Source organism: Crotalus tigris, unplaced genomic scaffold, assembly GCF_016545835.1.
Source record: "Crotalus tigris isolate CLP2741 ecotype Arizona unplaced genomic scaffold, ASM1654583v1 scf7180000017666.379230911805:20528666, whole genome shotgun sequence".
Lineage (NCBI taxonomy): Eukaryota > Metazoa > Chordata > Lepidosauria > Squamata > Viperidae > Crotalus > Crotalus tigris.
This window is the reverse complement of record NW_024096552.1, coordinates 14859256-14886342: the sequence shown is the minus strand read 5'-3', so window position 1 is coordinate 14886342 and position 27087 is coordinate 14859256. Positions and strand designations below refer to the sequence as shown.

Below are 27087 nucleotides of genomic sequence, written 5' to 3'. Positions count from 1 at the left end.
AAAAAAAAAAAAAAAAAAGAAGCAACAGTGAGAACCGAACACGGAACCACTGATTGGTTCAAAATTGGAAAAGGAGTCCGGCAAGGCTGTATACTGTCGCCCTGCCTATTTAACTTATATGCAGAGCACATCATGAGAAAGGCAGGGCTACATGAATCAAAAGTTGGAATTAAGATTGCCGGGAGAAATATCAACAACCTAAGATATGCAGATGATACCACTCTAATGGCAGAAAGTGAAGAGGAACTAAAGAGCCTCTTGATGCGGGTGAAGGAGAGTGCAAAAGTTGGCTTGAAACTCAACATTAAGAAACCCAAAATCATGGCATCCGGCCCTCTCAATTCCTGGCAAATAGATGGGGAAGAAATGGAGGTAGTGACAGATTTTATTTTTCTGGGCTCCAAGATCACCTCAGATGGGGACTGCAGCCAAGAAATTAAAAGACGCTTGCTCCTGGGGAGGAAAGCTATGGCAAATCTAGACAGCATACTAAAAAGCAGAGACATCACCCTGCCAACAAAAGTGCATATAGTCCAGGCCATGGTTTTCCCAGTTGCAATGTATGGCTGTGAAAGTTGGACCATAAGAAAGGCTGAGCGCCAAGAATTGAGGCCTTTGAACTATGGTGCTGGAGAAGACTCCTGCGAGTCCCTTGGACTGCAAGGCGTTCAAACCGGTCAGTCCTAGAAGAGATCAACCCTGACTGCTCTTTAGAAGGCCAGATCCTGAAGTTGAAACTCAAATACTTTGGCCACCTAATGAGAAGGAAGGACTCACTGGAGAAGGGCCTAATGCTGGGAAAGATTGAGGGCAATAGAAGAAAGGGACAACAGAGAATGAGATGGCTGGATGGAGTCACTTAACCAGTAGGTATGAACTTAAATGGACTCCAGAAGATGGTAGAGGACAGGAAGACCTGGAGGAACGTTGTCCATGGGATCGTGATGGGTCGGACACGACTTCACAATTAACAACAACAACATACAATTTTAATATAGAAATTAAACATACAGTGGGCAAAAAAGTATTTAGTCAGCCACCAATTGTGCAAATTCTCCCACTTAAAAAGATGATAGAGGCCTGTAATTGTTATCATAGGTAGACCTCAACTATGAGAGACAAAATGAGAAAACAAATCCAGACAATCACACTGTCTGATTTGGAAATAATTTATTTGCAAATTATGGTGGAAAATAAGTATTTGGTCAATATCAAAAGTTCATTTCAATACTTTGTTATATATCCTTTGTTGGCAATGACAGAGGTCAAACGTTTTCTGTAAGTCTTCATAAGGTTGGCACACACTGTTGCTGGCATGTTGGCCCATTCCTCCATGCAGATCTCCTCTACAGCAGTGATGTTTTGGGGCTGTCGCTGGGCAACACGGACTTTCAACTCCCTCCAAAGGTATTCTATGGGGTTGAGATCTGGAGATTGGCTAGGCCACTCCAGGACCTTGAAATGCTTCTTACGAAGCCACTCCTTCGTTGCCCAGGCGATGTGTTTGGGATCACTGTCATGCTGAAAGACCCAGCCACGTTTCATCTTCAATGCCCTTGCTGATGGAAGGAAGTTTGCACTCAAAATCTCACGATATACGGCCTCACTCATTCTTTCCTGTCCATGGATCAGTTGTCCTGGTCCCTTTGCAGAGAAACAGCCCCAAAGTATGATGTTGCCACCCCCATGCTTCACAGTAGGTATGGTATTCTTTGGATGCAACTCAGCATTCTCTCTCTTCCAAACATGACGAGTTGTGTTTCTACCAAACAGTTTTACTTTGGTTTCATCTGACCATAGGACATTCTCCCAATCCTCTTCCGGATCATCCAAATGCTCTCTAGCAAACTTCAGACAAGCCCGAACGTGTATTGGCTTAAGCCGGGGGACACATCTGGTACTATAGGATCTGAGTCCCTGGCAGTGTAGTGTGTTACTGATAGTTGCCTTTGTTTATTGGTCCCAGCTCTCTTCAGGTCATTCACTAGGTCCCCCATGTGGTTCTGGGATTTTTGCTCACCGTTCTTGTGATCATGTTGACCCCACGGGGTGAGATCTTGCGTGGAGCCCCAGATCGAGGGAGATTATCAGTGGTCTTGTATGTCTTCCATTTTCTAATTATTGTTCCCACAGTTGATTTCTTCATACCAAGCTGCTTGCCTATTGCAGATTCAGTCTTACCAGCCGGGTACAGGTCTACAATTTTGTTTCTGGTGTCCTTCGACAGCTCTTTGGTCTTCACCATAGTGGAGTTTGGAGTGTGACTGTTTGAGGTTGTGGACATGTGTCTTTTATACTGATAACAAGTTCAAACAGATGCCATTAATACAGGTAATGAGTGGAGGACAGAGGAGCCTCTTAAAGAAGAAGTTACAGGTCTGTGAGAGCCAGAAATCTTGCTTGTTTGTAAGGTGACCAAATACTTATTTTCCACCATAATTTGCAAATAAATTCTTTCCAAATCAGACAATGTGATTGTCTGGATTTGTTTTCTCATTTTGTCTCTCATAGTTGAGGTCTACCTATGATGACAATTACAGGCCTCTCTCATCTTTTTAAGTGGGAGACCTTGCACAATTGGTGGCTGACTAAATACTTTTTTGCCCCACTGTATATCTGCAGTACATGTTAATGAATTTTTTTAAAGAATTGCAGTGATTACATTTACATGGGATATCTTCAGAGTTAATATTTACTCTTAGAGACATAATCTTATACTGAAAAGGAATATTTGTTATATAGGTTTGTGAAAATCTTTCTTATACACAAACTGTACATAGATGTGAAATAACTTATTTTCACCTGACAGGAATCTTATCACAACTGAGTAAAACAAATTTTTGCTTGTATCAACTTTGGGCCCACCATGATCATGCAATTAATGCAATAGATTAAATAAATAAATAAATAAATAAAACTTTAAAAGAAACCTGAAAATTCTCATTTTTATTTTTAAAATATTAAGCTTAATCACTGATGAAAAAATGCTGCCTTGTCCTCCTAAAAATATAAAAAGGAGACCTATCATTAGGATTTTGATGCAGAAAAATTCACACCATGAAAAGAATGCTTTAAAATACTACAAATTCCTGAAAAAAAATTTAAAATATTTTACCTGATGTTATTTCTTTGTTAATTCCATAGTTATTGATGAGCTATACCAGCAAATAGCCTGATTTTATTTGAATTTTCATGGGAAAAGCTCTAAGAGCTTCCATTCCAATCTGAATTGGGATTCCATACTTTTTGGGAATGGAATTGAATGATAAAGTTCTAAACAAAAGCTTAAAAAACCCACATGGTATTTGTTTATTAAGTAGAACAAAAGTTTAAAGATCCTGTATAAACTGGATAAATCTAGCAACGATCCACTTGAGAAAAACTATTCTCAGCCATTTTCAATTACTATATTGCATTTATACATTTTGCCAGTCTCTGTGATTTGAAGTCCACACATCTTAAAATTACTAAAGTTGAGAATACTTTTTTAATGTGTACAAACCCAATACAGAGAATAGCATAGCATAGCACACCAGAGCAGAAATAGAAGGGAAGGGAAGGGAAGGGAAGGGAAGGGAAGGGAAGAGAAGAGAAGAGAAGAGAAGAGAAGAGAAGAGAAGAGAAGAGAAGAGAAGAGAAGAGAAGAGAAGAGAAGAAAACAGATTTTTTAATTGACCAGGTGTGACTGGACACAAAAGGAATCTGTCTCCGGAGCATAAGCTCTCAGTGTACATACAAGCAACAAGTGATAAATCATGATCATAATCATCATAAAATATATTCATAATCATAAGTGATAGTCATAGGATACTAAATAAGCAATCAACTTAAATCATACTAGGATACTAAATAAAGCAATTCATATAAATCGTAAGATACAAGCAACCAAATTATAGCCATAAGAAGATAAGGAAATAGGTAATAGGAAATATAAGAAGGATAATACTAATACAGCCCTACTAGATAGTTTGACAGTGTTTGAGATTAAGTTGTTTAGCAGAGCGATGGCATGGGGAAAAACTGTCCTTGTATCTGATTGTTTTGATGTGCAATGCCCTTCTTGAGGGAAAAAGTTGAAACAGTTTATGTCCAGGATGTGAAAGGTTTGTAGATATTTTCACAGCCCTTCTCCTGGCTTATGCAGTATACAGGTCCTCAATGGAAGGCAGGCTGGAAGCAATTGTTTTGTCTGCAGTTGCGTCTATCTTGTTTGATTGCAGTACCAAACCAGAGTTATAAAGATGCAAATGACAGACTCAATAATTCCTGTGTAAAACTATATCAGCAGCTCCTTGGGCAGACTCAGCTTTCTGAGTTAGCACACAAAGAAAATTCTTTGTTGTGCTTTTTTAATGATATTTTTGATGTTAGGTGTCCATTTTAAGTCTTTGGATATTATAGAACCTAGAAACCTGAAGGTCTCTACTGTTGATACTGTGTTGTCTAGCACTGTAAGACGTGATAGAATAGGAGGGCTTCTCCTAAAATCTACTATCATTTCTATATTGAGTGTGTTCAGTTCAAGATTGTTCCAGCTGCACCACAAGGCTAGTTGTTCAACTTCCCATCTGTATGCAGTTTCATTGTTGTCTCGAATGAGACCAATCACTGTTGTATCATCTGCAAGCTTCAGTACTTTAACAGAGGGATCCTTTGAGATGTAGTCATTGGCTATATAGAGAAAAGAAAAGTAGAGAGAACACACAGCCTAAGGGGACTTCTGTGCTAATTGTACAAGTATCTGATGTGATTTTGCTTCGTTTCACCTGCTGCTTTCTGTCTGTTAGAAAGTTTATGATTCACTTTCAAGTGTGATCAGGCACAGCTAGCTGAATCAGTTTAATTAGAAGAATATCTGGAATAGTGGTATTGAATGCTGAGCTGAAGTCTATAAAAAAGGACACCTGCATAGGTCCTAGGAAGATTCAAGATGTTGTAGGATGTAATGCAGAGCCATATTAACAGCATTATGTGCCGATCTACTTGCTCAGTAGGCAAATTGCAAGGGGTCTAATAGGAGATCCATGATGGTTTTCAAGTGGGCCAGCACTAACCTTTCAAAGATTTTCATAACTACAGATGTTAGGGCAACCAATCTATAGTCATTCAGGTCCTTGATGGAGAGTTTCTTCAGCACTGGGATGATAGTAGAACGTTTGAAGCAAGAAGGAACATAGCATATCTCCAGTGATAAATAAAGCCATCACAAGCTTTCAAGCAAAGAGTTATCTTACCTTAGCCATGTGCTTTTCCAAGCTTTTGTCTGTGAAATAGATCTTGCACATCTTTTTCTGTGATCATCAAAGATGGGGGCCCCAAAGGGATAGGGTCAGTTGTAGGAAGCTTGGCTGCTGTTGATGTATCTGACATGGAGATGGTGGTGATAGATGTGATTCCCTTCAGCATGGAAAGGAAATTTGTTGTAACTAGTTATATTTTTAAGAGTTTTCCACACATTTGCTGGTTCATTTGTTGAGAGCTAATGCCTCAGGGCAGCTTCTTTTTGCTGCTCTGATCTCCCTTGCTAATACACTTCTGGTCTGATTGTATAGTATTTTATCTCCTTTCCTGTAGGCTTCCTCTTTGGCACATTGTAGATGCTTGAGTTTAGCTGTGAACAAAGGCTTGTTGTTACTGTGAATTCGTAAGTTTCTGATCTTCACAAAAACTAACATATGATGTTACAGTATCTGTGAGTTCATCCAAGTCTGCAGAGGTATCTTCGAAAACATTCCAATCTGTGCAATCAAAGCAAGACTGTAGCTTTAACTTTGCCTCCTCAGTCCAATACTTCACTGATTCAATTACTGGTTTTATGGTTTTAAGCTTTTGTCTCTAAACAGGTATAGGGTGAATCATACAATGATCAGAGTGTCCCACAACTGCTCATGGTAAAGACTGATAAGTATCTTTTAATTTTGTATAGCTGTGATCTAAAGCATTCTTGCCTCTAGTAAGACAGTTGACATGCTGAAAATAGTAACTCTTGGTTTAAATTAGCACTGTTGAAATGTCCTAACACAATGAGGAGCGAATCTGGGTATTTCTCTCCAGCCCACATAATCTGGTCAGATAGAGTTTGTAATGCATTGTTTATTCAAGCATGTAGAGGAATATATGTTGCAAATATTTCTTCCTGGCACTTACATTTCTGAAAAAGAATCTGGTTGTCTATCCACCCTACCATTTAGATCTCCACCCACTAAAACTCTGCTGTATAGGTTTCAGGACTGTTTATCCTTTGAGGCTCCAAATTGGGAAACCAACTTCACAAGATTAGAACTAAGCTTTGTCAAGCTTTTAAAAAATATTTAGGCTATATTAACAGAATCTTGCAAGCTTGTGTTTTTCCTTTACACCTCACCACCTTACATTCCAATGAGTCAGTGAGCAGCCTGCCTGAATTTCTTCCTAATACTTCCTTCTTTTATAGAACTTATAGAATGTTTCTGCCTGTTCTGTTTTTGTAATGACTTCTGAATATTTCCTTCAGTGCTATGGCTCTATACAGGTACAGAGATCTATATAATTATCTATTTGCTTCCAAATAGCTCTGGTATGTATCTGTATTCTAGGCGGAGAGCACAGACAACAAAGATAATAATTTCTATATCTCTGAAGTATAACAAAGAAGTTAATAACAAATGTTCTAAGGATAAAGGGATATGCAATTTATTTCTACCCTTTGCTAAGTAGAATTGCTACTCCTCCAGTAGAATGCTTAGCTTCCTTTCTCTGAAATATCTTGCATTAGTTAATATGATAACTATCTAGTTCTATATTAAATCCATTTTTTTGCAAAAAAGATATATCGAAGTTAGACTGATACTTGAAAAATTGACAATATTGCCATCCCATCCCATTAAATGCCTATATGATTTAAAAGTCAACAAGAATAGGTGATTTCTTTGGAGTTGGTAATACTCTTTTGTGAGAAGGGAGCTTTCCTCTTGTTTCTTTTGTGACACAAGGACAAGTGTTTGTCTGTACTTAGATTTACAGCTCTGTGTAGTTAGAACATGGGTAGTTTAACTTTCCAAGAAAAAAAAAATTATGTACTTCACAAATGAATCCCTTGCCTTCTTCTTCCAAAGTCATTACAAGGTGAGGTCAAGAATGATAGCTGTTATACTGTATATATACTGTATAACCGGAAAATAGCTAAGCTATTTTGTCTCAAAAACCAATGGGATATACGTATTTTAATAATCAAAAAATCTCCCAAAAATTAAGAGACATATTTTAAAAATGTTTAACTTTGACAAATAAAAATAGGTAAAATACTGAATTACTACAATAAAAATGAAGCAAGAAACCTAATCTAAACAGTTATATCATGTAGGAGTTAATAAAAAAGTAAAGACTTCATTTCTCAATTAATTTGGGAAACATCAGGTATACTGAAAAAGCTAATACAAGAGATTTCATATGTAGGAGAACAACCTCCCTGTAGCTCTCATACAGAGAGTTCTATTTTGAGATAGAATTTGAATGTGCAGAATTACTGAAGAAAGCAGCAACACAAGTTTAAATAAAACTTGTGTTCTTTATTCTCCAAGGCGCCTGAAAGCAGGACAAGAAGCAACGGATGGAAACTGATCAAGGAGAAAAGCAACCTAGAACTAAGGAGAAACTTCCTGACAGTTAGAACAATTAACCAGTGGAACAACCTGCCTCCAGAAGCGGTGAATGCTCCAACATTGGAAGTTTTTAAGAGACTGGACAGCCATTTGTCCGAAATGGTGTAGGGTTTCCTGCCTGAACAGGGGGTTGGACCCGATGACTTTCAAAGTCCTTTCCAACCTCCTTCTTCTTCTTCTTCTTCTTCTTCCTCTTCCTCTTCCTCTTCTTCTTCTTCTTCTTCTTCTTCTTCTCCTTCTCCTTCTTCTTCTTCCTATTATTATTATTATTATTATTATTAATCAAAAGTAGATTAAAGTTAATTTTAAGATTAAAAAGAATGTGATTAATCAAAGATTAAAATGAACTGGCTTTCAAAATTCATACAATTTAGCCAAATATTAGGAAGAACACTCTTCCATAATTTCACTTGCTATGTTTTATCAGACTACAACTATTATCACCCAGTACAACTGCTCGCCATGCTGGTTTTAAGATTATGGAAATTAAAAATCAGTTCTGAGAGAAGGGAAGATTATTCTCAAATTCTCTGGAAGACTTTAGGCAAATTCTCTTGAAGACTTTAGAGCCCCCTTCTTTTAACTGAATGGGTTATGTGCCACCTAATCATTTTTGACTCCTAGCAACCACATAGATCTTCTCTATGAGGATCCATTCCTAACTTGTTCTTTCAAGTTATAGTATACTTATCCATCCATGTTGCTGCTAGTCATTCTCTTCTTTTTTTTCCACCTTTCACAGCATTCACACATTTCTTTTCCAGACAACTGGGTCTTCACGTAATGTATCTGAAATAGGCTAATTTAACCTAGTCCTTAGAACCTTACATTACTTCTTAAATGATTCATTAGTTTGTTTTCTTGGCTTTCCATGATATTCTCAGGCTCCAACATCAATATTCAAAGACATCACTATTTTTCTTATCCTGCTTCTTTATACATCACTTCAATATCTTCATAAATTCTAAAGTGGATTCCTTGCCAAGATGGCTGCTGAACAGTAGGAACTTTTTCTTTTTCCTGTTGATGATCTGCCAATTTTACTGCCAAAGCTAGCTCTTCCCTGGAGTTGAATGGAAGCACTTAGGAATGACCAAAACAGTTTTCAGATGCTGTGGACTTATCTGGGAAGGGGAATCTTGAAGACTCCATTTCCGTCTGGGAGCGATTGGAAAGGCATGGTCATCCATCTTTCCTCTTGGGTTTTAACTTCATTTTTTGAAGCTTTTGTTTTATTTTGCCTTTTATCTTTAAAAAGCTGATTGTTTGAATGCTGATTTATTTTAACTCTCTACAGAACTTTATCTGTTCTTTTTTTTCTTTTTCCTTTGGATTTATGTTGTTATTCTGAATAACTTGTGCTGTTTGTAAGAAAAACATGGAGTGTTCTGGAGTTGTGAAAGGGTTTTCATTTTGTTTACATCTACACTGGACTCTCCCTACAGGATTTTGGCATTTTACTAATTTGCAAATTGTTTGGAGCTTTTTTTAGTTCTTCTTTTAATTGTGGATCAAAATATCCGGACAGTATCTTTCCTGTTTCTTTATTTTTTCATTCTGAGGATTCCTGTGTTCTTTTATTTATCATTGCCAAATTACTCAGAGTAACAATATATTAATGTATCAATTAGAGGCAAGCTAATATTTGAAAAAAGACTATTTGGTAATATGCAATTCCTATTTCAAAGGTTTTTTTTAAGTTTGATGAAATGATAATAGTTGTGGAAAATATTTAGATGCATTTAGTTGTACAGTAAATAAGATTCACAAAATGAATCAGGTCTGAAAGATTTGTTGGTAAGAAGTATGGATTCTACAGACTTAGAACTGAGTCAATTCCCCACATCTTTTTGAAGTCAAAGCCTGCATTTTTTTTTACAACAGCAAAATCTTGATTGGGTGTCAGCCTGCAACTTTGCTTTCTTTCAAGCTTGCTGAATCTGTCATGGAAATGGGAAGGAGAAAGCAATGGGTATTTGAGAGAAGTGTGGAGGAGGTGTGAGACTGGAATTTCTGAGAAGTGATAGGGATGCCTGAACTCAGAGAGGTCAGATTGGTCTGTTTAACATTTTCAAGGCCAACTGTCCAATGAACAGCTTGCACGAAGGAGAAGTGATACACCTGGACCAGAAATATTCCCCAAACATCTTCCTTTGATGTTTGAACTCTGGTTGCCTAGCTACTGGGGGATGGGCTCTGGGGTTAGTTTCTTCACACACATTTTGCTTCAGACCTTGCCTGACTTTTGCTGCAATCAGTTCTTTTCTACTAAAATTATCTTTTCTCTGAATCTGTGGAGTCAAGGGTTTTCTTTCCTAGGGATTTATCAGAGGCAGCCCTGACTTTAGGCAAGGTCTGCTTTAATGGTCAACCCAGAGACTGCAGTCCATCATGGGGACCAAGCATCTAAACTTCCAGCCATGAGAGCAAACTGGAGGAGACAGGGTGGGTTTCCTCCCAGACTGCGCTACATCCAAGATGAAATGGAATGGCTGGAGGAACTAGACATTTAAGAGGCCCAGTTAGTCATGGGATGAAAGGAAGACCCAGAGGAATGACCCTTGGAGGCAACTTTCACATGACAAAGCAGAGGTTCCCACAGGTAGGAATAGTGTGAGGGAGACAGAAGTGCCCCCCCTCTTGATGTGGACCCCAAGAATGCCATGCTGAGTCATGCCCTGTACCTGTTGCAAAAGGTAATCAAGAATTGGAGAGCCTGGGAAACTCTCACTCAGATGACTGCTCAGGCTCCTTGAACTGTCCCAAATCAAACCATGGACAGAGCTGCCATGCCAGTAGTCACGGCAGCAAATGCATTTGCTTCACCTGGACTGGTGCCAGTACCAGCAGTGTCGGCACCAGTAGCAACTTCTGTGCAAGTCCCTCCATCTGCAGGAGCTGCACTTCTGAGATGCCAGGAAGTAAAGAATAGGAAAGTAAAGCAACTGGGGTTCTTTCTGGTGCAAGTTTGAAACTACATGCAAGTGTATGCAGCTGAATTCGGGACAGAGGCAGCCTGAGCAGAATGCATGACCATAGCTCTTGAGGATGCAGCTGCCGAATGAATGGTCTCCCTTCATAATGATAACACCCCCCAGCTACGGAACTACAACCACTTCATGGCAGTTTTCGCCAATGTTTCGAGAACCCACTGGAACAGCACAAGGTGTGGACCAGGATGAGACCATCATCCAAGGTTAGCAATCAGTGGCTGCATACACCCAGGAGTTCTGAGAGTTGGTGTGCCAGCTTAGTCACATGATCTGAAGACATCCTGATTGATTGCTTCAAAGATTCCCTCAACAACGTCTACCATGCCTGCATTTCATTGGGGCCCCATGCACTGTACAACAACACTGGTATGTGCTGGCAGATGAAGTAGAGATCGACCTAGCCTGAGACCGATACCATGCTGGCCTCAGTTGATGCAAATCCTCCCCTCCTGAGTATAAGAAAATTCTGAAATAAGTGTAGAGTGAATCTGGACTCAGACCACAATCTACGGTGTGCTTCAAATGTAGGAAAGAGGGGAAACGAGCTATGGAGTGCTGATCTACCAAACCCAGGGGTGGAAGGTAGAAAAGCCAGCTCCGAGAACCTGTGAGACAGTGCTGAAATGGGTGGAGGTCGGAGCTAGGGATTGTTCCATAGGAGCACCCAAGAATCAAATCAAGAATCCCCAAGAAGTACTGGGATCTACTGCAGTATTGAAATTCTTCCTGGGACTAAATTCTCAAAACCTAAGCTGTACTCAATGACTCTGTGAAAGGTACAATAGCTTTGCATTTTCATCGATAAAAACTTAAAACTGGGATTTATTCAACTGGCTAGACTTCGAGTGGCAGCCTTGATACTATTCTGGGATAAAAAGATGGAACACTTGAATATAGAGGGATAAACGCAGTGTGCATAGAAAATGTCTACCCATTGTCACGATGCTTGCACATTTAGCCAAAGGCAAAATCTTCAGTAAATTAAATCTGTGGGAAGCTTATTATCAGATTCAGATCAAGGAGGGCAATAAAAGGAAAACAGCATTTACTGCCCTCTGGGATGTTTTCCATTCTGGGTGCTACCCTTTGGTCTGCAGGGGCCCCCAGCTATGTTCATGCAACTGATCAATGAGATGTTGCGTGACTACTTGTACAAGGGGGTGTTGGTGTATTTGGTTGATATTTGAATATATACTATGGAAGAATGTGTGAAATTGGTGCAGGCAGTCCTAAAAAGGCTCTGAGCAGCCAAATTGTATGCAAAGCTTTATAAATATGAATGTCACCAAGATATATCTAATGAAGAAGTAGAAATGGAAGCAGAAAAGGTAAAGGAAGTGTTAGAGTGGGGCCCTCCCCGCAATAGGAAGCACTTAGAAAGTTTCCTAAACTTTGCCAATTTCTACCGGGAAATAATTTGCAAAACTCATGTTACCAATCACCAACCTGTTAAAAACTAAGGGTGAGGGCAAGCCAAAGCCAAGCCAATCACTTAAATGGACCATGGAGTGCCAAGCGACATTCAAAAAACTCAAATGGCTGTTTGCAGTGGAGTCTGTGCTAAAGTACCCTGATCCAATTACTCCTTTTGTAATTCAGGCAGTTGCAAGCAAGGGCCTGAATAGTAGCAGGCCCTGTACTATTACAAAGGAATATCCAGGGCCTGCTACAACCCTCTAAAAAAACTTACTGAAACTGAACAGAGGTTGACAGCATGGGAGAAGGAAGCATATGTGGTCTGGTGGGCCCTGTTTACTTAGCGGCACTTTCTAGAAGGGGCAAAAAGCCCATCTGAGAGCCTCTGAAAACTCTGTGCAAGTTATCCCCTAAACAAGTCAATACTTTAATCAATTCAATTTTACCCTGCACTATATTCCAGGAGCAATTTTTTTTATGGTGAACACTTTGTCTAGATTGCCTCAATACAATAGTATTAAAGCTGAAGTGGTTCAACTGATCATCCCCTCGAAGCAGCTAGCTGCCCCAGTAGCCACTAGGTCTCAGGAGAAAAAGGAGCCTGAGATTTCAAATGAATTGTGTGAGCTTACAGAAGTGCTAAAACTTGATAAATAGGTCACTGCTCATAAAAATGATTTGAAATCATCTACAATGGACAGGTGTTCACTTACCATTTTGTTGCCTATCCTAACTTGTATTCCTAATCTGTTTTTTATGGTACTTTTTTGAGAGGTTGGACTGTTTTTTGTGTGTGTGTAAAGGCGGATATAAAAAACGAGATAAGCAGTTCTGCTTTCTCCCTGTTGTTTGTCACCTTCTTGCCACTTTCTCTCATTAATGGACCAATCATTTCCTTGACTGTTTCCTTGTTCATTACATGTTGAAAAAGCTTTTTGTTGTTGTTATTTTTGACTTTTGTCACAAGCCTTAGGTTTCCTCATTTCGTCTTTGCAGGATTGGGCTATTAGCTGATATTCTGCCTTATTATGTGCCCCTCTTTCCACCTTTTATACTTGTCCTTTTTGTGTTTCAATTTATCAGAGAGTTCTTTATGCAACCATGCTGGTTTGTTTTGAGAACTGTTGTTTTTCTTTTTCATTGGTATTTTATAATCTAACTTTTCAAAGTTTCCCAAATTTCTTGAGTTGTTTTTCCCTTGAGGATCCTTATCCATGGAATCCTTCCCAAGGTCACTCTAAATTTATTGAAATTAGCTCTCTTAAACTCCAAGACTCGTGCTTGACTTTGTTCTATTGCTTGTGCTTGCATAATGTTGAATTCAAATATTGTATGAACATTCCCCCCCAAGGTTCCTGTAGCTTCAACACCTTCTATCATTTCATCTCTGTTAGTGATAATTAAGTCCAATATGGCTGATCCCCTAGTTCCCTTCTCTGGTTTTTGGGAGACAAAGTTGTCTGTCTGGTTTGTCAGGAATCTGTTTGACCTTCCACTTGTTGCAGAGTTTGCCAGGTTTGGCAGGTGGGAGGCTCATCCCATATGTGCGGCAGAGCTGGAGGATGAAGTTGGATGGTGGGGGCTAAGTGGGCATAGACCATGGTGTAGTGGTGATGGCAACCAGCTGGGGTGCTGCAGCCCCATCATCTGTCTTTGCTTGCCCATGTCTGCCACAGCTGGGATAGGGCGTGATCAGTGGGCTGGATTGTGTGCCTCCTGCTCCACATTTCAGCCTCTGCCTGCTGCTTGGAGGGACAGCCCATTGTCCATGGCACTCAGACCCAGCTGTGCTGCACAGGCTACAGGACCATGGGGTATGCTGGCCGATGGGTGGCCAATCGGCCAGGGGTTTGCAACTGCTGTCAGTGAGTGCACGCTCAATGCCTCTTGTGCACACACCTGGGGGGGTGCCCAGTTGGGCAAGGATGGGCCGAAGTGGTTGGGGCCAGTCCCTTGCTGTCTCTGGGGTGGCCATGTGGGCTGGATCTGGGTCCATTGCAGGCCACATCTGGCCCACGGACTTTGAGTTTGATGTGTCTGCTCTATGCATTGGTGTATAGACATTTGAATCCTTTTTGACTGACACTGTGTTTAATTTCTACATAACCTGTTTTGTGCCTGAGTTCCCCTACTTCCTTACGACCTGTTTGATTAGTGCACATGTTATGGCACACACAATCAAAAACTTGATTTTCCTTGACAGCAAGGTTGATATTTTTACTTGCACAAACTTTTATGTTATAAGCACTGATAACCTTATTAGTTTAGATTGCCAGGGGCCGAAATGTTCTGTATCAATTACCTCTCTGCCCCCATTGTTTAGTTTAAATGTTTCTCCAGAAAATCCGTGACTTTAATGCCAAATACAATAATTCAGTCCCTTTCTTTGATGGATAGAAGCCATCTCTTTTGTACAGTTTTTCATTGGACCAGCTGCAGACATCGTGACTAATATAAACAAAGCCTTCTGCTTTATACCACTCCTTTAACCACACATTGAACTCCACTATATGCTAGCCTGATGACAGAAAGGTAACATCTGAACCCAAACCAACAAAACAAAAATCAAGAATAACAAAACTTTTGCTTTTATATTTCCCCTCACCCAATAAAAAAATAAAGTGGGAAATATATCAAAGGTACAATATGCAAAAGGCCTGGTTTGGTATTGCTTTTCAAGATACATGACAATCACTCAGAAGTTGGACACGAGTCACTAATTTCAACCAGATCTTAAAAATATAATATACACTTAACAAAAGCACAGTGCTAAAATTTCAAGAGGTTAATATTTTATTCTACACTCGCCATTTTCCAAGAATCCCATTTTACAAAGAAATACTAAAGGACGTCCACAGAAAAGCACACATGATGATTATAAATCACAAAAGTGGTTTTTGTAAAATAGAGAAAAAAGAGTTGGCTTTGATTAACTTTGAGAGGAGATATTAATGGAAAAAAGAATAGCTATTTTAAAATATCTGAAAGATAACCATGCAAAATACAGGTGATCTACGAGTTACAACCAAATTGGGGCCAAATTTCTTTTGCTAAGTGAGACATTTGTTAAGTGAGCTTTGCCCCATTTTACGACCTTTCTTGTCACAGTTGCTAAGTGAATCATTGCAATCATTCAATTAGTGACTCGGTTGTTAAGTAAAACTGGCTTTTCCATTGACTTTGCTTATTAGAAGGTTACAAAAAGTGATAGCATGACCCAGGATACTGCAACCCACATAATATGAGTCAGTTGCCAAGTGTCTGAATTTTGATCACATTATCATGGGGATGCTGCAAAGTCGTAAGTATGAAAAATGGCCATAAATCATTTTTTCCAATGCCCCTTTTTCGAATGGTCACTATATCGAGGACTACCTGTATTTGTTTTTAAATATTCCAGAAAGCTGGTGGAGAAATAATGGGTAAAAATTGCAAAGGACATTTTAAAACATTTTTTTTTAAGAGTGAGACTACATTATAGTGGAAGAGACTATGCTCAGGAGACAGTGTATTCTTTTCCCGTGCAGTTTCTTCAAAGAAAGTATGATCTATTTTTTTCCACATATCCAATACTTCATATTCTGTACTACTGAAAGTTTGACTTGGTTATTTAGCTACCTAACCAGGGCTATGTTTTTATAGTTGTCTCATCAAGCAACAATGAGTTTTTTAGTTATTTAAAGTATTTGTACTATTGTTATCATTGCCATTTTAGTTTCTTGAATTTAGATGTATCCAGAGAATTGGTAGGACAAATTCTATAGTTAATTAAAAAAAAGTAGAAGACTGGGATATTTATAAAAAAACTGAAGTATCAGTGAAAGGGAACTGCAAGAGAAAAAAAGATTAAGAGGAACAAGAAAGAAAATACAAAGCTGAGAGATCACATAACAGCTTGGGAACATAACAATTTCTTCAAAAATGTTCTCAATATGAAGTAGAAGTAATTTGGAGACAAATGAACAAAAAAAATCTTTTCTATTTTATTTTGAGAAAAGAAATAGGGTAACAGTATCCCTACTGCTGGGGAAGAAGCATCACCAACACCATCTTGATTTTAGTTTCAGAAATTATCACACAATATACCAAGCAATTCATTTTTTTATAAAGAGTGGGCAGAAAGTTTTTTCTGGAGCTAATGGAAAAATGAGTAGGCTGTGCTTTATACAACAAATATGTTGGTTATGAAATATAAAGCACACAATCCAAAGTTTTGAATGGACCACACAGCAAGATGACAATTGTCTGCACAAATATAATCTTACTGTGATATTTATTACTTGAAATTTTGAGAATTTGGATGCCTCACAGAAGAATCTGAAAGACAACTATTAACTTAAACATTCTTAGAAAATATGAATCTAATACAACACAATGTACTAATTAAGAAGAAGATGAATAAAAAAATTGAAACCATTTTACAAGAAATTAAATTGAAAGAAAGAGAGCTTCAGAAAACACTGGAGGATCCCAATAAACTTAATCAACTAAAATTGCTGCAACAACAAATTTCTTTGCTGAATGTGTCAGATAATTAAAGAAAAATTGAAATATATGAAACATTTTTTTTGAACTTGCAAATAAACCAGGGAGATGGTTGGCATGCAAATTAAGAAATCAAATGTAAAAAAAGACAATAATTAAATGACGAGAGGGAAATGAGACTTACACAGATAATAAAAATATTAAAAGATTTTTTGGGAATTACTATATTAATTTATATAAGAAACAGAACTTATAGTGTGGCTCTTTTATGCAAAAGAGAACTAAAAGACAATGTAAAAGTAATCTTTGATATAACTGAACATTTATAATAACGTAGTGACAAAAAAGTCATTAATTTTTCTAGATGCAGAAAAAGCATTTGATAATTTGAACTTGGACTTTATGTTCAAAGTAGTGGAAAAGATGGGTTTTGGATTGAGCTTTATACAGATTTTGAGGTCCATTTATACACACCAGAAAGCTCGGATTATGGTGAATGGAAATCTAACAAAACCATGTGAAATCCAAAAAGGAACAAGACAGGGTGTCCTTTATCCCCTTTATTATTTGTACTTGTGTTGGAACTGTTAAACAGGAATATTAGATAAAACAACAGGGTAAACAGATTGCAAATTAAAGCACACAACTATAAACTGCATGCTTTTGCGGACAATTTGGTATTGATTGTGCAAGACCCGCAAGAGCACATGGAATAGATTATGAGGAAGATTAAACTATTTGGAGAAATGGTGGACTTAAAAATAAATAAGCTAAGGATGATAATATTGAAGATTGGCAGAAATTGGAACTTAAAACTTAAAGTGATGAAAAAGATAAAGTATTTGGTGGTGATTCTTACTGATGAAAATTATACAAAGTTATACAAAAACCACTATTTAAAATATGGAAGGAGATAAAGTTGGATTTAAATCAATGGCAAAAATTGATGGAAAGAATTTCAGTAATAAAAATGAATGTACTAGCTAGAATGTTATTTGTCTAAACTATACTGATATTCATCAAAGATTCTTCTTTCAAACAGTGGCAGAAAGATATATCTAAATTCATTTGGCAAAATAAAAATCCAAGAATTAAGTACAGGTTTTTACAGGATTCTAAAGAGAGATGATGTCTGGGTTTGCCAGATTTTAGATTATACTCTAATGCTTGTTGTTTAGTATGGTTAAAAGATTGGATAACTCTAAAATATTCAAGATTATTAGACCTTGAAGGTTCCGATTTGAGATTTGGGTGGCATGCCTATTTGTGGTACGATAAAGTAAAATTTAACCCTGGATTTAAGAATCATATTACTAGGCCGGGGGTATCAAACTCAGTTTCACTGAGGGTGCATCAGCATTGTGGTTGCCCTTGGGGGGCCGGGTGGGTGCGGTCTACTGAGTGGGCATGGATGGAGTAGGTGTGGCCTACTGGGTGGTTATGGCCAGCTCTATATCACTTGCGTCAAGGGTGCCGGTGGGGGCCTGTGCAGGAGTGGGACAGATCTGAGGGTCTCTAGCAGAAGGGGGTGGGATCAAGGCAAGCACCATGGCATGGTCCATTTCTTCATTCCTCACAAAGGGTGACACCTCCCCAACATGCACCTAGTGGTCAGGGCCGACACAGCAGGGGCTGGTTCCTCGCTGTTTGTAGACGGCCTTGTGGAGCTAAGACTGAATGTGTTTCAGCATAGATGGCCACCACAAAATTGTACATTGGCTCCCGGCCGGCCTGGGCCAGGGCCAAGGCAGTGGGGGCTGTTCCCTCACTGTTTCTAGGATGGCTTCATGGGCCACATGAAGCCACTTCGCGAGCCGCATCCGGCCTCCAGGCCTTGTGTTTGACATGTCTGTACTGGGCAATTGATTGTGCATGTATGATGAAAATATAAAAGAAGACTGACTGAAAAAGTGCTGCTTTGGTTATCACCTCATGAAGCACTACATAGAACAGAGATGTTGTTGGAAGGTAAATAGATGACATATTAGGACTTACTGACATTTGAAAAAGAGAGACTTAAGATAAAGAGAACAATTACTAGGTGACAGTTTTGTTTGTAATTGATGTAATTATTACAGAATTTTTGAAAGATTTAAACTTGATAAAAATGTTTTGTTTTCACAACAATTGAAATTGAATTGGATATCAATTTATGTTCTGGCAATGACCACTTGATTACTAAAGTATATAAAATGATACTCAGGATGAACCTGGAAGACAAATACGTAAAAGACTGCATGGTAAAATGGGTAAAATTTTTGGGGTATAAATTAATACAACTCTAGATAAACAAGAGAAATGTATGGATTAATGGACTAAAATTTACTTTGAATAATAGTTTGAAAGAAAATTTTAGCAACCATGAAGGTCCCCAGTGACAGTAACGTTTTCCTCATCCATAGCAAATTGAGCTATATTCTTGTTAGATGCAGATGGAATATGAGACAGTAACATCCCTCACTTTCCCCTTTTTTAGCTATCCAGGAGCCTGATATTTAAAACTTTATGTAGAGAAATGAGAGGAGGTAATTAAAGTGACTAGAACAACAAGAATGGCTGAGATAAGTAGATGAGATGGCTGGATTACCATAGCAGAAAAGATGTTTGTCACAAGCATCTTTCATCTGATCAGGTAAGGAATGTTGGAGAAAACAGAAATAAATTTACAAAGATAGAGGAAAAGCTCCTAATGTATATAATGGAGAATGTAATAGTCAACTACAAACTGTGGAAGGTTTTTTTTTCCTTATGAAGTCATAAGCAGAGACACTGAGAAGAGGCATCCGGAGAACTGGGGGTAAGGGACAATTGTCATTGGGGGGGGGGGTGAGAAACTCATTAGCCTAAGTATGTCAGCACACATTTCCTGGTATTACTAAAAGGAATATAAACTTAAAATGCTTACAAGCATCGCTTCCCACAGAAGACCAGAAGATGTGAAAACAGTAGGAAAGACAAATGGAAGACTGCACTAATATCTGATTGATTACTAGTGTAATTTAGGTCTTAGCAGAAATGGAGAATATAAGCAGCTCGTGATTGAATATAGATAAAACAGACCTGCCAAATATGCTACAACCAGCAATCCCCATTTCCTTGTGTCAAAAGTATTGATAATGTTATCTAATAAATAAGCTCAGTGAATTTCAGCTTCAAATAATTTAAGCCTCAAACTCATCAGATAAGTACCTCTGACACTGAATAATAATGATTAAGCTAATGGTTCGAGTTACATAGAATTTAAACCAGCTTTCTGCTGATTTTCATCTAATCTATGAAGTTGAAAACAAATAACTATTGGGGGGGGGAATTAGTGAGTGTGAAAAGGATCTAGCTAAGTTAACGTATATTATTTATCCTGGAGGGTTTTTAGACACTTTCCAACTGGCCAGATACATAACTAATTTAACATCTACTTAAGTTCATTTTAGTGCAACAATGGAGGCTTGAAACTGAAAATGGACTTTCTCTTGATCTCATACAAGTGGATATAAAACAATCAGAAAAGATTAACAACTTTCAGCTGCTATTTACTAGGTAGGACATTAAATGGCAATGACTCTTTATATCCTTTTATAGAACAGCTTCCGAAAGTTAAGGATACAGGAACATTTATGATAAAAATCAATATGCTACAATGGCCTTAAACTAAATTCAAATTCTAAGTAATTCTAGGTCAACTAATGAAACAAGCTTCTGCAGAAGGTGACTAAAGATTATGTTCTTTATAATAAATAGGTGCTGATTTTAAAAATATAAAAAATATATAAAAGTAATATAAAAAAGACTAAGACTATCATAGAAAACCTTAACAAACTATGCAAGATATAATTAACTTTACTTGATTGATTACCATTTCAAATATAAACTCTCATTCACTCTCTCACACGCATACACACAAACCCATAAATACTACATCATTTAATTCTTTGTTACATCTTTACTTACTGGCTCAACAGCAGTAATTGTGAGAGGGATCTTGGAGTCCTAATGGACAATCACATAAATATGAGCCAACAGTGTGCTGCAGCTGCCAAAAAAAGCCAATGCAGTCCTAGGCTGCATTAACAAAAGTATAGAATCAAGATCATCATAAAGTGTTAATACCATTTTATAATGCCCTGGTAAGGTCACACTTGGAATACTATATCCAGTTTTGGTCACCACAGTGTAAAAAAGACGTTGAGACTCTAGAAAGAGTACAGAGAAGAGCAACACAGATGGTTAGGGGACTGGAGGCTAAAACATACTGTCAACACTGTTGTTTTTGCTTTGACAACAGTTGGAGATGCAACCATTTTCTTCTTATGTTTTACTCTTAGAGTTAGAGTTAGATGATGCTGAAGGAGGAATGCGCATGAGAGTTTAGCTAAACATAACAATACTGGACCTAGTATGTGAATCAAGGTTATTGAAATAAGAGATGATAAGAATTGGCAGGCTGGAGAACTGGAGGGAAAACCTGCATTTCAAACTAATTGGAGAATGTGATTTATGACAGTTAATTGGAGGAGGGAATTGTGTTTTGATACTATGTGCTCAGGGAATTCAATTTTTGGCTTCGATTATGTTAGTGCTGATGCTATGCTTCTCTAATAAAGAGTCAAAGTTCTCTGAAGAGTTTCATCTGTTGGAACCATAACATTAAGCCAAAAACTGCAACTTTTTCCTAACTATCTAGGGGTCCCGAGCCCCAGTCACTGTCCGTAGAATTGAGGGATAAGCCGACAATGATTCAGGGAAGATCTCAGCATGGAGAAAGAGAGAACACCTGAAACCAGCACCCCTGCAGCAGCTGCTACTCCAGTGGGGAGAGCAATAGGCAGTGTACGGGGGAGCAATAGCCAGTATCCTTCCAGCCCTGCAGAGAGGGACAGCTCCAGTTGTCGCCCCTCCCAAAGCCCAGATTGCCGTCACTGAGATAAAAGCTCGAGCTGTCGCCAGGACAGCCAATCCCTGTACCGATGTGCTTATCAACTACCCAGCCCGGGCCCCATACAGCAATAGGGGAAACCACAGCCCCCACAGGTGGGAGGCCAGCAATCTCTGCCGGTACAACAGCAGGGGGGTGGTCACAGCCCCTGAGTATGCAGCAGCTGATGAGGCCTTGCAACAATTGGGGTTATGCAAATGCCAGGAGACCAGCAACCAGTGGGAGGACAACAGCAGCAGTGGGGGTGGTCACTGCCCCCGAACGTACAGCAACTGCTGAGGGGCCTGCAAACAATGGGGATCCAGCAACAATCCCCTCTGGGACCGTAGGGGGTCCTACAGCAACTAAGGATATGTCATGCCTCTGTCTGAGCCTGAATCTACAGAGGAAAATGAACTGGAATGGGACCCTGTGGAGGCCGAGGGAAAGGTGTCTGTGGCTTCAGAAGAATGTGGGGAAGAGTAGGCCGAGGCAGGCCAGGGCCATTCAGGATTGGAACAGGAGGAATAGGAGAGGCAGAGTTTAGGCGATGAGCAAGGGCTACCCCCACCTCATCCTAGAGCACGGAGAGTGGAAAGAAGGAGGGAACAATGCAAGCAGGCTCAATTACTCGTGAGGAGAGTGTCCTCTCCTTCTACACAAGAAACATCTGGAGATTGAGATTTAAGGAGACACTGTGGGGAGGGGCATTTGTCAGGAACAAATGCTGATTCTTGGAGTGTTGTGTATTGTTGCTGATCTCTTGTTCTGTGACTGCTGTTTGGAAACTTGAAAACTCGAACTATTGATTTGACTGACCACGTTACTTGTAGGTTCAAAGACCTCGGACTGTATTTTGGATTCTCTCTTTTGAAAACTGCTCAGGCAAGCTAGGATTCAAACAGACTTGTTAAGTTTATGTTTTCTTTCTAGTTATCTCTATGGCCTTAAGTACTTTCTTATACTAATTAGACTGTATTTCAACCTACTTTCAGTCAGAGTTGTGTGTGTGTGTGTGTTCTTTTGCTGGAGGCTTGCTAGCAAACATGGGAGCATTTGGGGAAAATTTGGAGCAATAAAAGAACTGTTTGAATTGCCAGCTGACTGCATTGGCTCTGTGCTGTGCCCTGGGTCATCATAGGATGCCACAGCTCCCTGCAGACCAACAGCATGGGGGATGGCAACAACCCCCACCCAGGTAGCAATCATTGGGGGGCCTACAGCAACTGAGGATTTCACAGCCATCGGCAATGCAGCAACAGCCAGGGGGGGTGCAGCCACTGGGGATATGGCAGCTGCCGGAGGGACATCAGCAGCCGGGGATGCAACGGCCACAGTGGGGAGGCCAGCAACCATTGATTGCATCACATTTCAGAGCAACCTTTGATGGGGACCCAGAGAAGCTGATTTTTTTCTTCAACCAAGTGCGCTCTCATTTGAACCACTGTGCCTATTCTTATCCGGACCCAGCCACTAAGATCGACATGATTGCGTCCAGCTTAGATGGAGAGGCATCCGAATTGCTGAACAATTTATATAACGAGCAAACCCCCAAATTGGAGGACCCATCTCTTCCTCCTAGGACTGAGAGCAAGGTTCGAGGACTCATCCATTGCCCTCATAGCAGAAGAACAAATCCATAAGATAAAGCAAGCCAGCAGGCCTGCACTGGAATATGGAATATATACAAGAGTTTCGCAAGATACCCGGTTGGATAGAGAGGTGGCCTGAGCAATAACTAGTCCATCACTTCAAAGAAGGATTAGACGACCACTTTTCTCAGGCGTGTATCTATCGAGCAGTACCTGATTAGTTGCAAGAATAGCACCAGACAGCGGTAAGACTAGATGTTCAGCTCGTCTGCTATAAGAAGCCACGCACACCTGAAGCTGAGTAGAGGCCAGAGCAACCTAAATGGCAGCCACCACCACCCCAAAAACCTCCAACTACTGCAGCTACTGAAAGTCCCAGGCCACCTGCAGGCCCACCGATCAAGTGTTTCTGATGCGGACAGCAGGGACATAGAGCAACGAACTGCCCAGTCCCCTACCCCCAACAGCAGAATAGACCAGGACCAGCAGCGAGAAAGAGACCACCCCAGCAGCCAACGAGAGAGAAATCCAACTGGATCTCACAGGAACCTGTTGCCCAAGTCACATCCCCCACGCAGGAGAATGCTGGATCCGCTGCCACTCTACTCGCTTACGACAGTGACAACGGAGAGAACGATCCAATGGTGAGTCGACATGTCCCATCTTTCTCTCTACCTGCCAAACTCATAATACCTAAGACGGGGGCACAGGTAGATTTAAAAGTGCTAGTCAATTCTGTATATCCCCGGTGCATTATTAGCTTGCCATTTGCCATGAAAATGGGCATAGCAAGCCGATGGTTCCCTGATGGGAGAGACTTTAGTCATGCAATTAACTGAGCCCCTATGCCTAGAAATAGGTGAGCACTGGGAGTTCATTCGTTTCCTGGTGGCTCCAAAAATGATTGAGACTGTGATCCTAGAATTAACCTGGTTGGACAAATGGAAGCCATTTATCTAGTGGGAGAAGGGAATGAGAACTGTGAGGCTACCTATAGGGCCCAAGCCCCCCATTGATCCAACGGATGTTACAGAAACCTTTAGCCCACCCAATGAGTGAGTGCACATGGCTGCCTCACCTCAACCAGGCGAGCCACTCATCTCCAGCGAGTACCGGGACCTAGTGGAGGTATTTAGTGAGAAAGAATGTGATGCCCTGCCTCCCCACTGACCCAATGATTGCTCCACTGAATTTTGCCAGGAGCCAAACTCCCACGACCGAGAATGTACGCTATATCCCCCCTCAAAATGGAGGACATGCAGCGATATGTGGACAAAAACCTAGCGAGGGGATTCATTGAATGAGCCAAGTCTGCTGTGGGAGCCCGTGTTGTTTAAAGAAAAAAATATGGGTCTCTTCATCTCTGCATAGACTATGAGTGTGGAAAATAAATACTCCTCCCCCTCCTGAAGAACTTACTAACCCACCTGGCTAAGGGGAGTGTCTTCACTAAATTAGACCTGAGAGAGGCATATTACTGGTGAGGATAAAGGAGGGAGATAAGTGGAAGACTGCTTTCAACTGCCCCATGGGGAGCTATCAATTCATTGTCATTCTATTTGGACTACAGGGGGCCCCAGCCGTATTCATGCAGTTGATTAATGGGTCCTACATGATCATTTATACCAGTGGTTCTCAACCTGTGGGTCGGGACCCCATTTGGGGTCAAACGACCATTTCACAGGGGTCACCAAACAAGGCTGTCCATCATTTTTTCCCCTTATCTTTGGCCACGCCCCTGACACCCGGTGATGTATAAGTGGTTGGGGGTCACCACAACATGGGGAACTGTATTATGGGGTCGCGGCATTAGAAAGGTTGAGAACCACTGATTTATACAAAGAGGTTCTGGTGTATCTTGATGACATCCTGATATAGAGCATGAATATGACTGATCATGTAAAACTAGTGAGAGAAGTGTTAAAGAAACTATTGAATGCCAAACTGTCAAAATGTGAGTTTCACCAGACCCAACTGATTATCTTGGTTATAGAATTTCCCACGAGGGCATTGAAATGGACCTGACCAAACTGAAAGCTGTAACTGAATGGCAGCCCCCAAAGACTCACAATAAGCTACAGAGCTTCCTAGGTTTTGCCAACTTCTACTGCCAATTCTCCTCCTCCTTTGCTGAGATTGCCCTACCCCTTATGGAACTACTCAAAAAGGGGGAAAGGGGGAGGGAAGCCACGACCAGGCCAACCACTAGCATGGACTAAGAGCTATCAAACCGCTTTTGAGAATTTAAAAAGACTATTTGCTGTTGAACCGGTCCAAAAGCACACTTGCCTAGGAGAGCCCTTTGTATTTCAAGCGGATGCCAGCAATGTGGCAATCGGAGCTTTTATTACTGCAAAAGAGCCAAGTGGGACCTTACAGCCCTGCGCCTAAACCTCAAAAAAATTCACTAAGAGCGAGAGGAGGAGGGCTGTGTGGGAAAAGGAGGCTTTCGCAATGAGATGGGCTCTATTAATTGGAGGAACTATCTAGAAGAGAGCAAGGTGCCTTTTGAAGTATGGATTAATCACAAAAATCTAGAAGCACTGAAAACTCCCCGCAAATTGTCCCCAAAACAAGTGTGATGGGCACAGTACTTTAACCATTTTAACTTCACTCTAAAGTACATACTGGGAGGGAAAAACCTCTGAGCTGATGCTCTATCCAGATTGCCCCAGTACAAAAGCCAGCATGAAGAGGTTAACGAGGTAATTATCCCGAATCCACAAACAGCTGCTCAACTCATGCCTCACAGAGCCCCTAATCTGATGACCCTGGACAAAGAAAATAAAACAAGAGCTCCTCGCTGATCAATGGTTCAAGGACAATCAAACCTCCTTAACTTGCAGGGATGGTTTGGTTTACAAGGGGGAAAAGTTATACTTGCCAGGAACCTTCCATCTTAACACTCTCCAACATGGCCATGACGTAAAACAGGCTGGACGCTTTGGGTATTTAAAAATTTTACATCTCATCTGCCAGCAATTCTGGTGGCCAGTGTTAAAACAGGATGTGGAAAATTATGCTCGCAGTTGTACTGTATGTGCCACCATGAAAAGAATTCCAGGGAAACCCCCTGGGTTATTGCAGCCGGTGGCAGACCCTTCTCAACCATGGGAAGTAATTGCTATGGATTTTATAGTAGACCTAACTGAAAGTAGAGGAAATACAGTCATCTGGACTGTGGTAGATCTATTCTCAAAGCAGGCTCACTTCATCGCCTGCAAAAGGCTCCCGTTTGTCCAACGACTGACTAAATTGTTTCTAATACATATCTACTGGCTGCATGGCGCCCCTGAAAGAATAATTTCAGACAGGGGAGAGCATTTCACAGCTATGTTTTGGAGGAGCTTTCTTAAATTAATTGGATCATCTCAAGGTCCATCATCTGCTTTTCACCCATCTACTAATGGAACCGTGGAATCTGCTAACAAAATGGTAGAGCAATATCTCAGATGCTATGTCTCAAATTACCCAGTAAGAAATTAGGACCAAAATTCTTGGGGCCTTTCCCCAATTCTATAGTCATTGTAGAATTAAAACTCCCTAGACTTTTAGGGAGAGTTCACCCTGAATTCCATTGCAGCCTGCTGAAATCTTTTCAATGTTCCACTTTAAGACCTGCCCCTAATAAGGCACCCGAACCACTCATGGTGGCGGGTCAGACCCATTATGAAGTAAAGTGTATTCTTGATTCTAGAATTTTTAAAGGGAAATTGCAGTAGTTAGTACAATGGAAGGGATATTCACTGTCTGAAGCCACTTGGGTGAAGTCTAGCAATGTGAAAGCTGACAGACTCATCAAAAGTTTCTATAGGAAACACCCTAACAAACCAAAAGGCAGTCCCTAACATATGCATTTGTTTACATTACAGGATCTGTCCTTTTTGTAAGGGGGCCTGGATGTCAACGCTGCTAACATTGGATGTTTTTGCTTTGACAACAGTTGGAGGTGCAACCATTTTCTTCTTATGTTTTACTCTTAGAGTTAGAGTTAGATGATGCTGGGGGAGGAATGTGCGTGAGAGCTTAGCAAGACATAACAATACTGG

The 27087-nt window shown here is 40.2% G+C and overlaps 1 protein-coding gene across 3 annotated transcripts in view; it reads right to left on the bottom strand.

Moving 5' to 3' along the window:
- ELMO1 (engulfment and cell motility 1) overlaps positions 1-27087 on the bottom strand; it is a 367271-nt gene that overhangs the window by 151457 nt on the left and 188727 nt on the right. The window contains exon 1 of one of the 3 annotated variants that reach the window (XM_039336766.1): positions 5235-5499. The exons of the other annotated variants lie outside the window; for them this stretch is intronic. Coding sequence (XP_039192700.1) covers positions 5235-5285 — 51 coding nt within the window. The 5' untranslated portion in view covers positions 5286-5499. Of the gene's footprint in view, positions 1-5234; positions 5500-27087 lie in introns of those variants that run through there. 3 annotated transcript variants of the gene reach the window in all.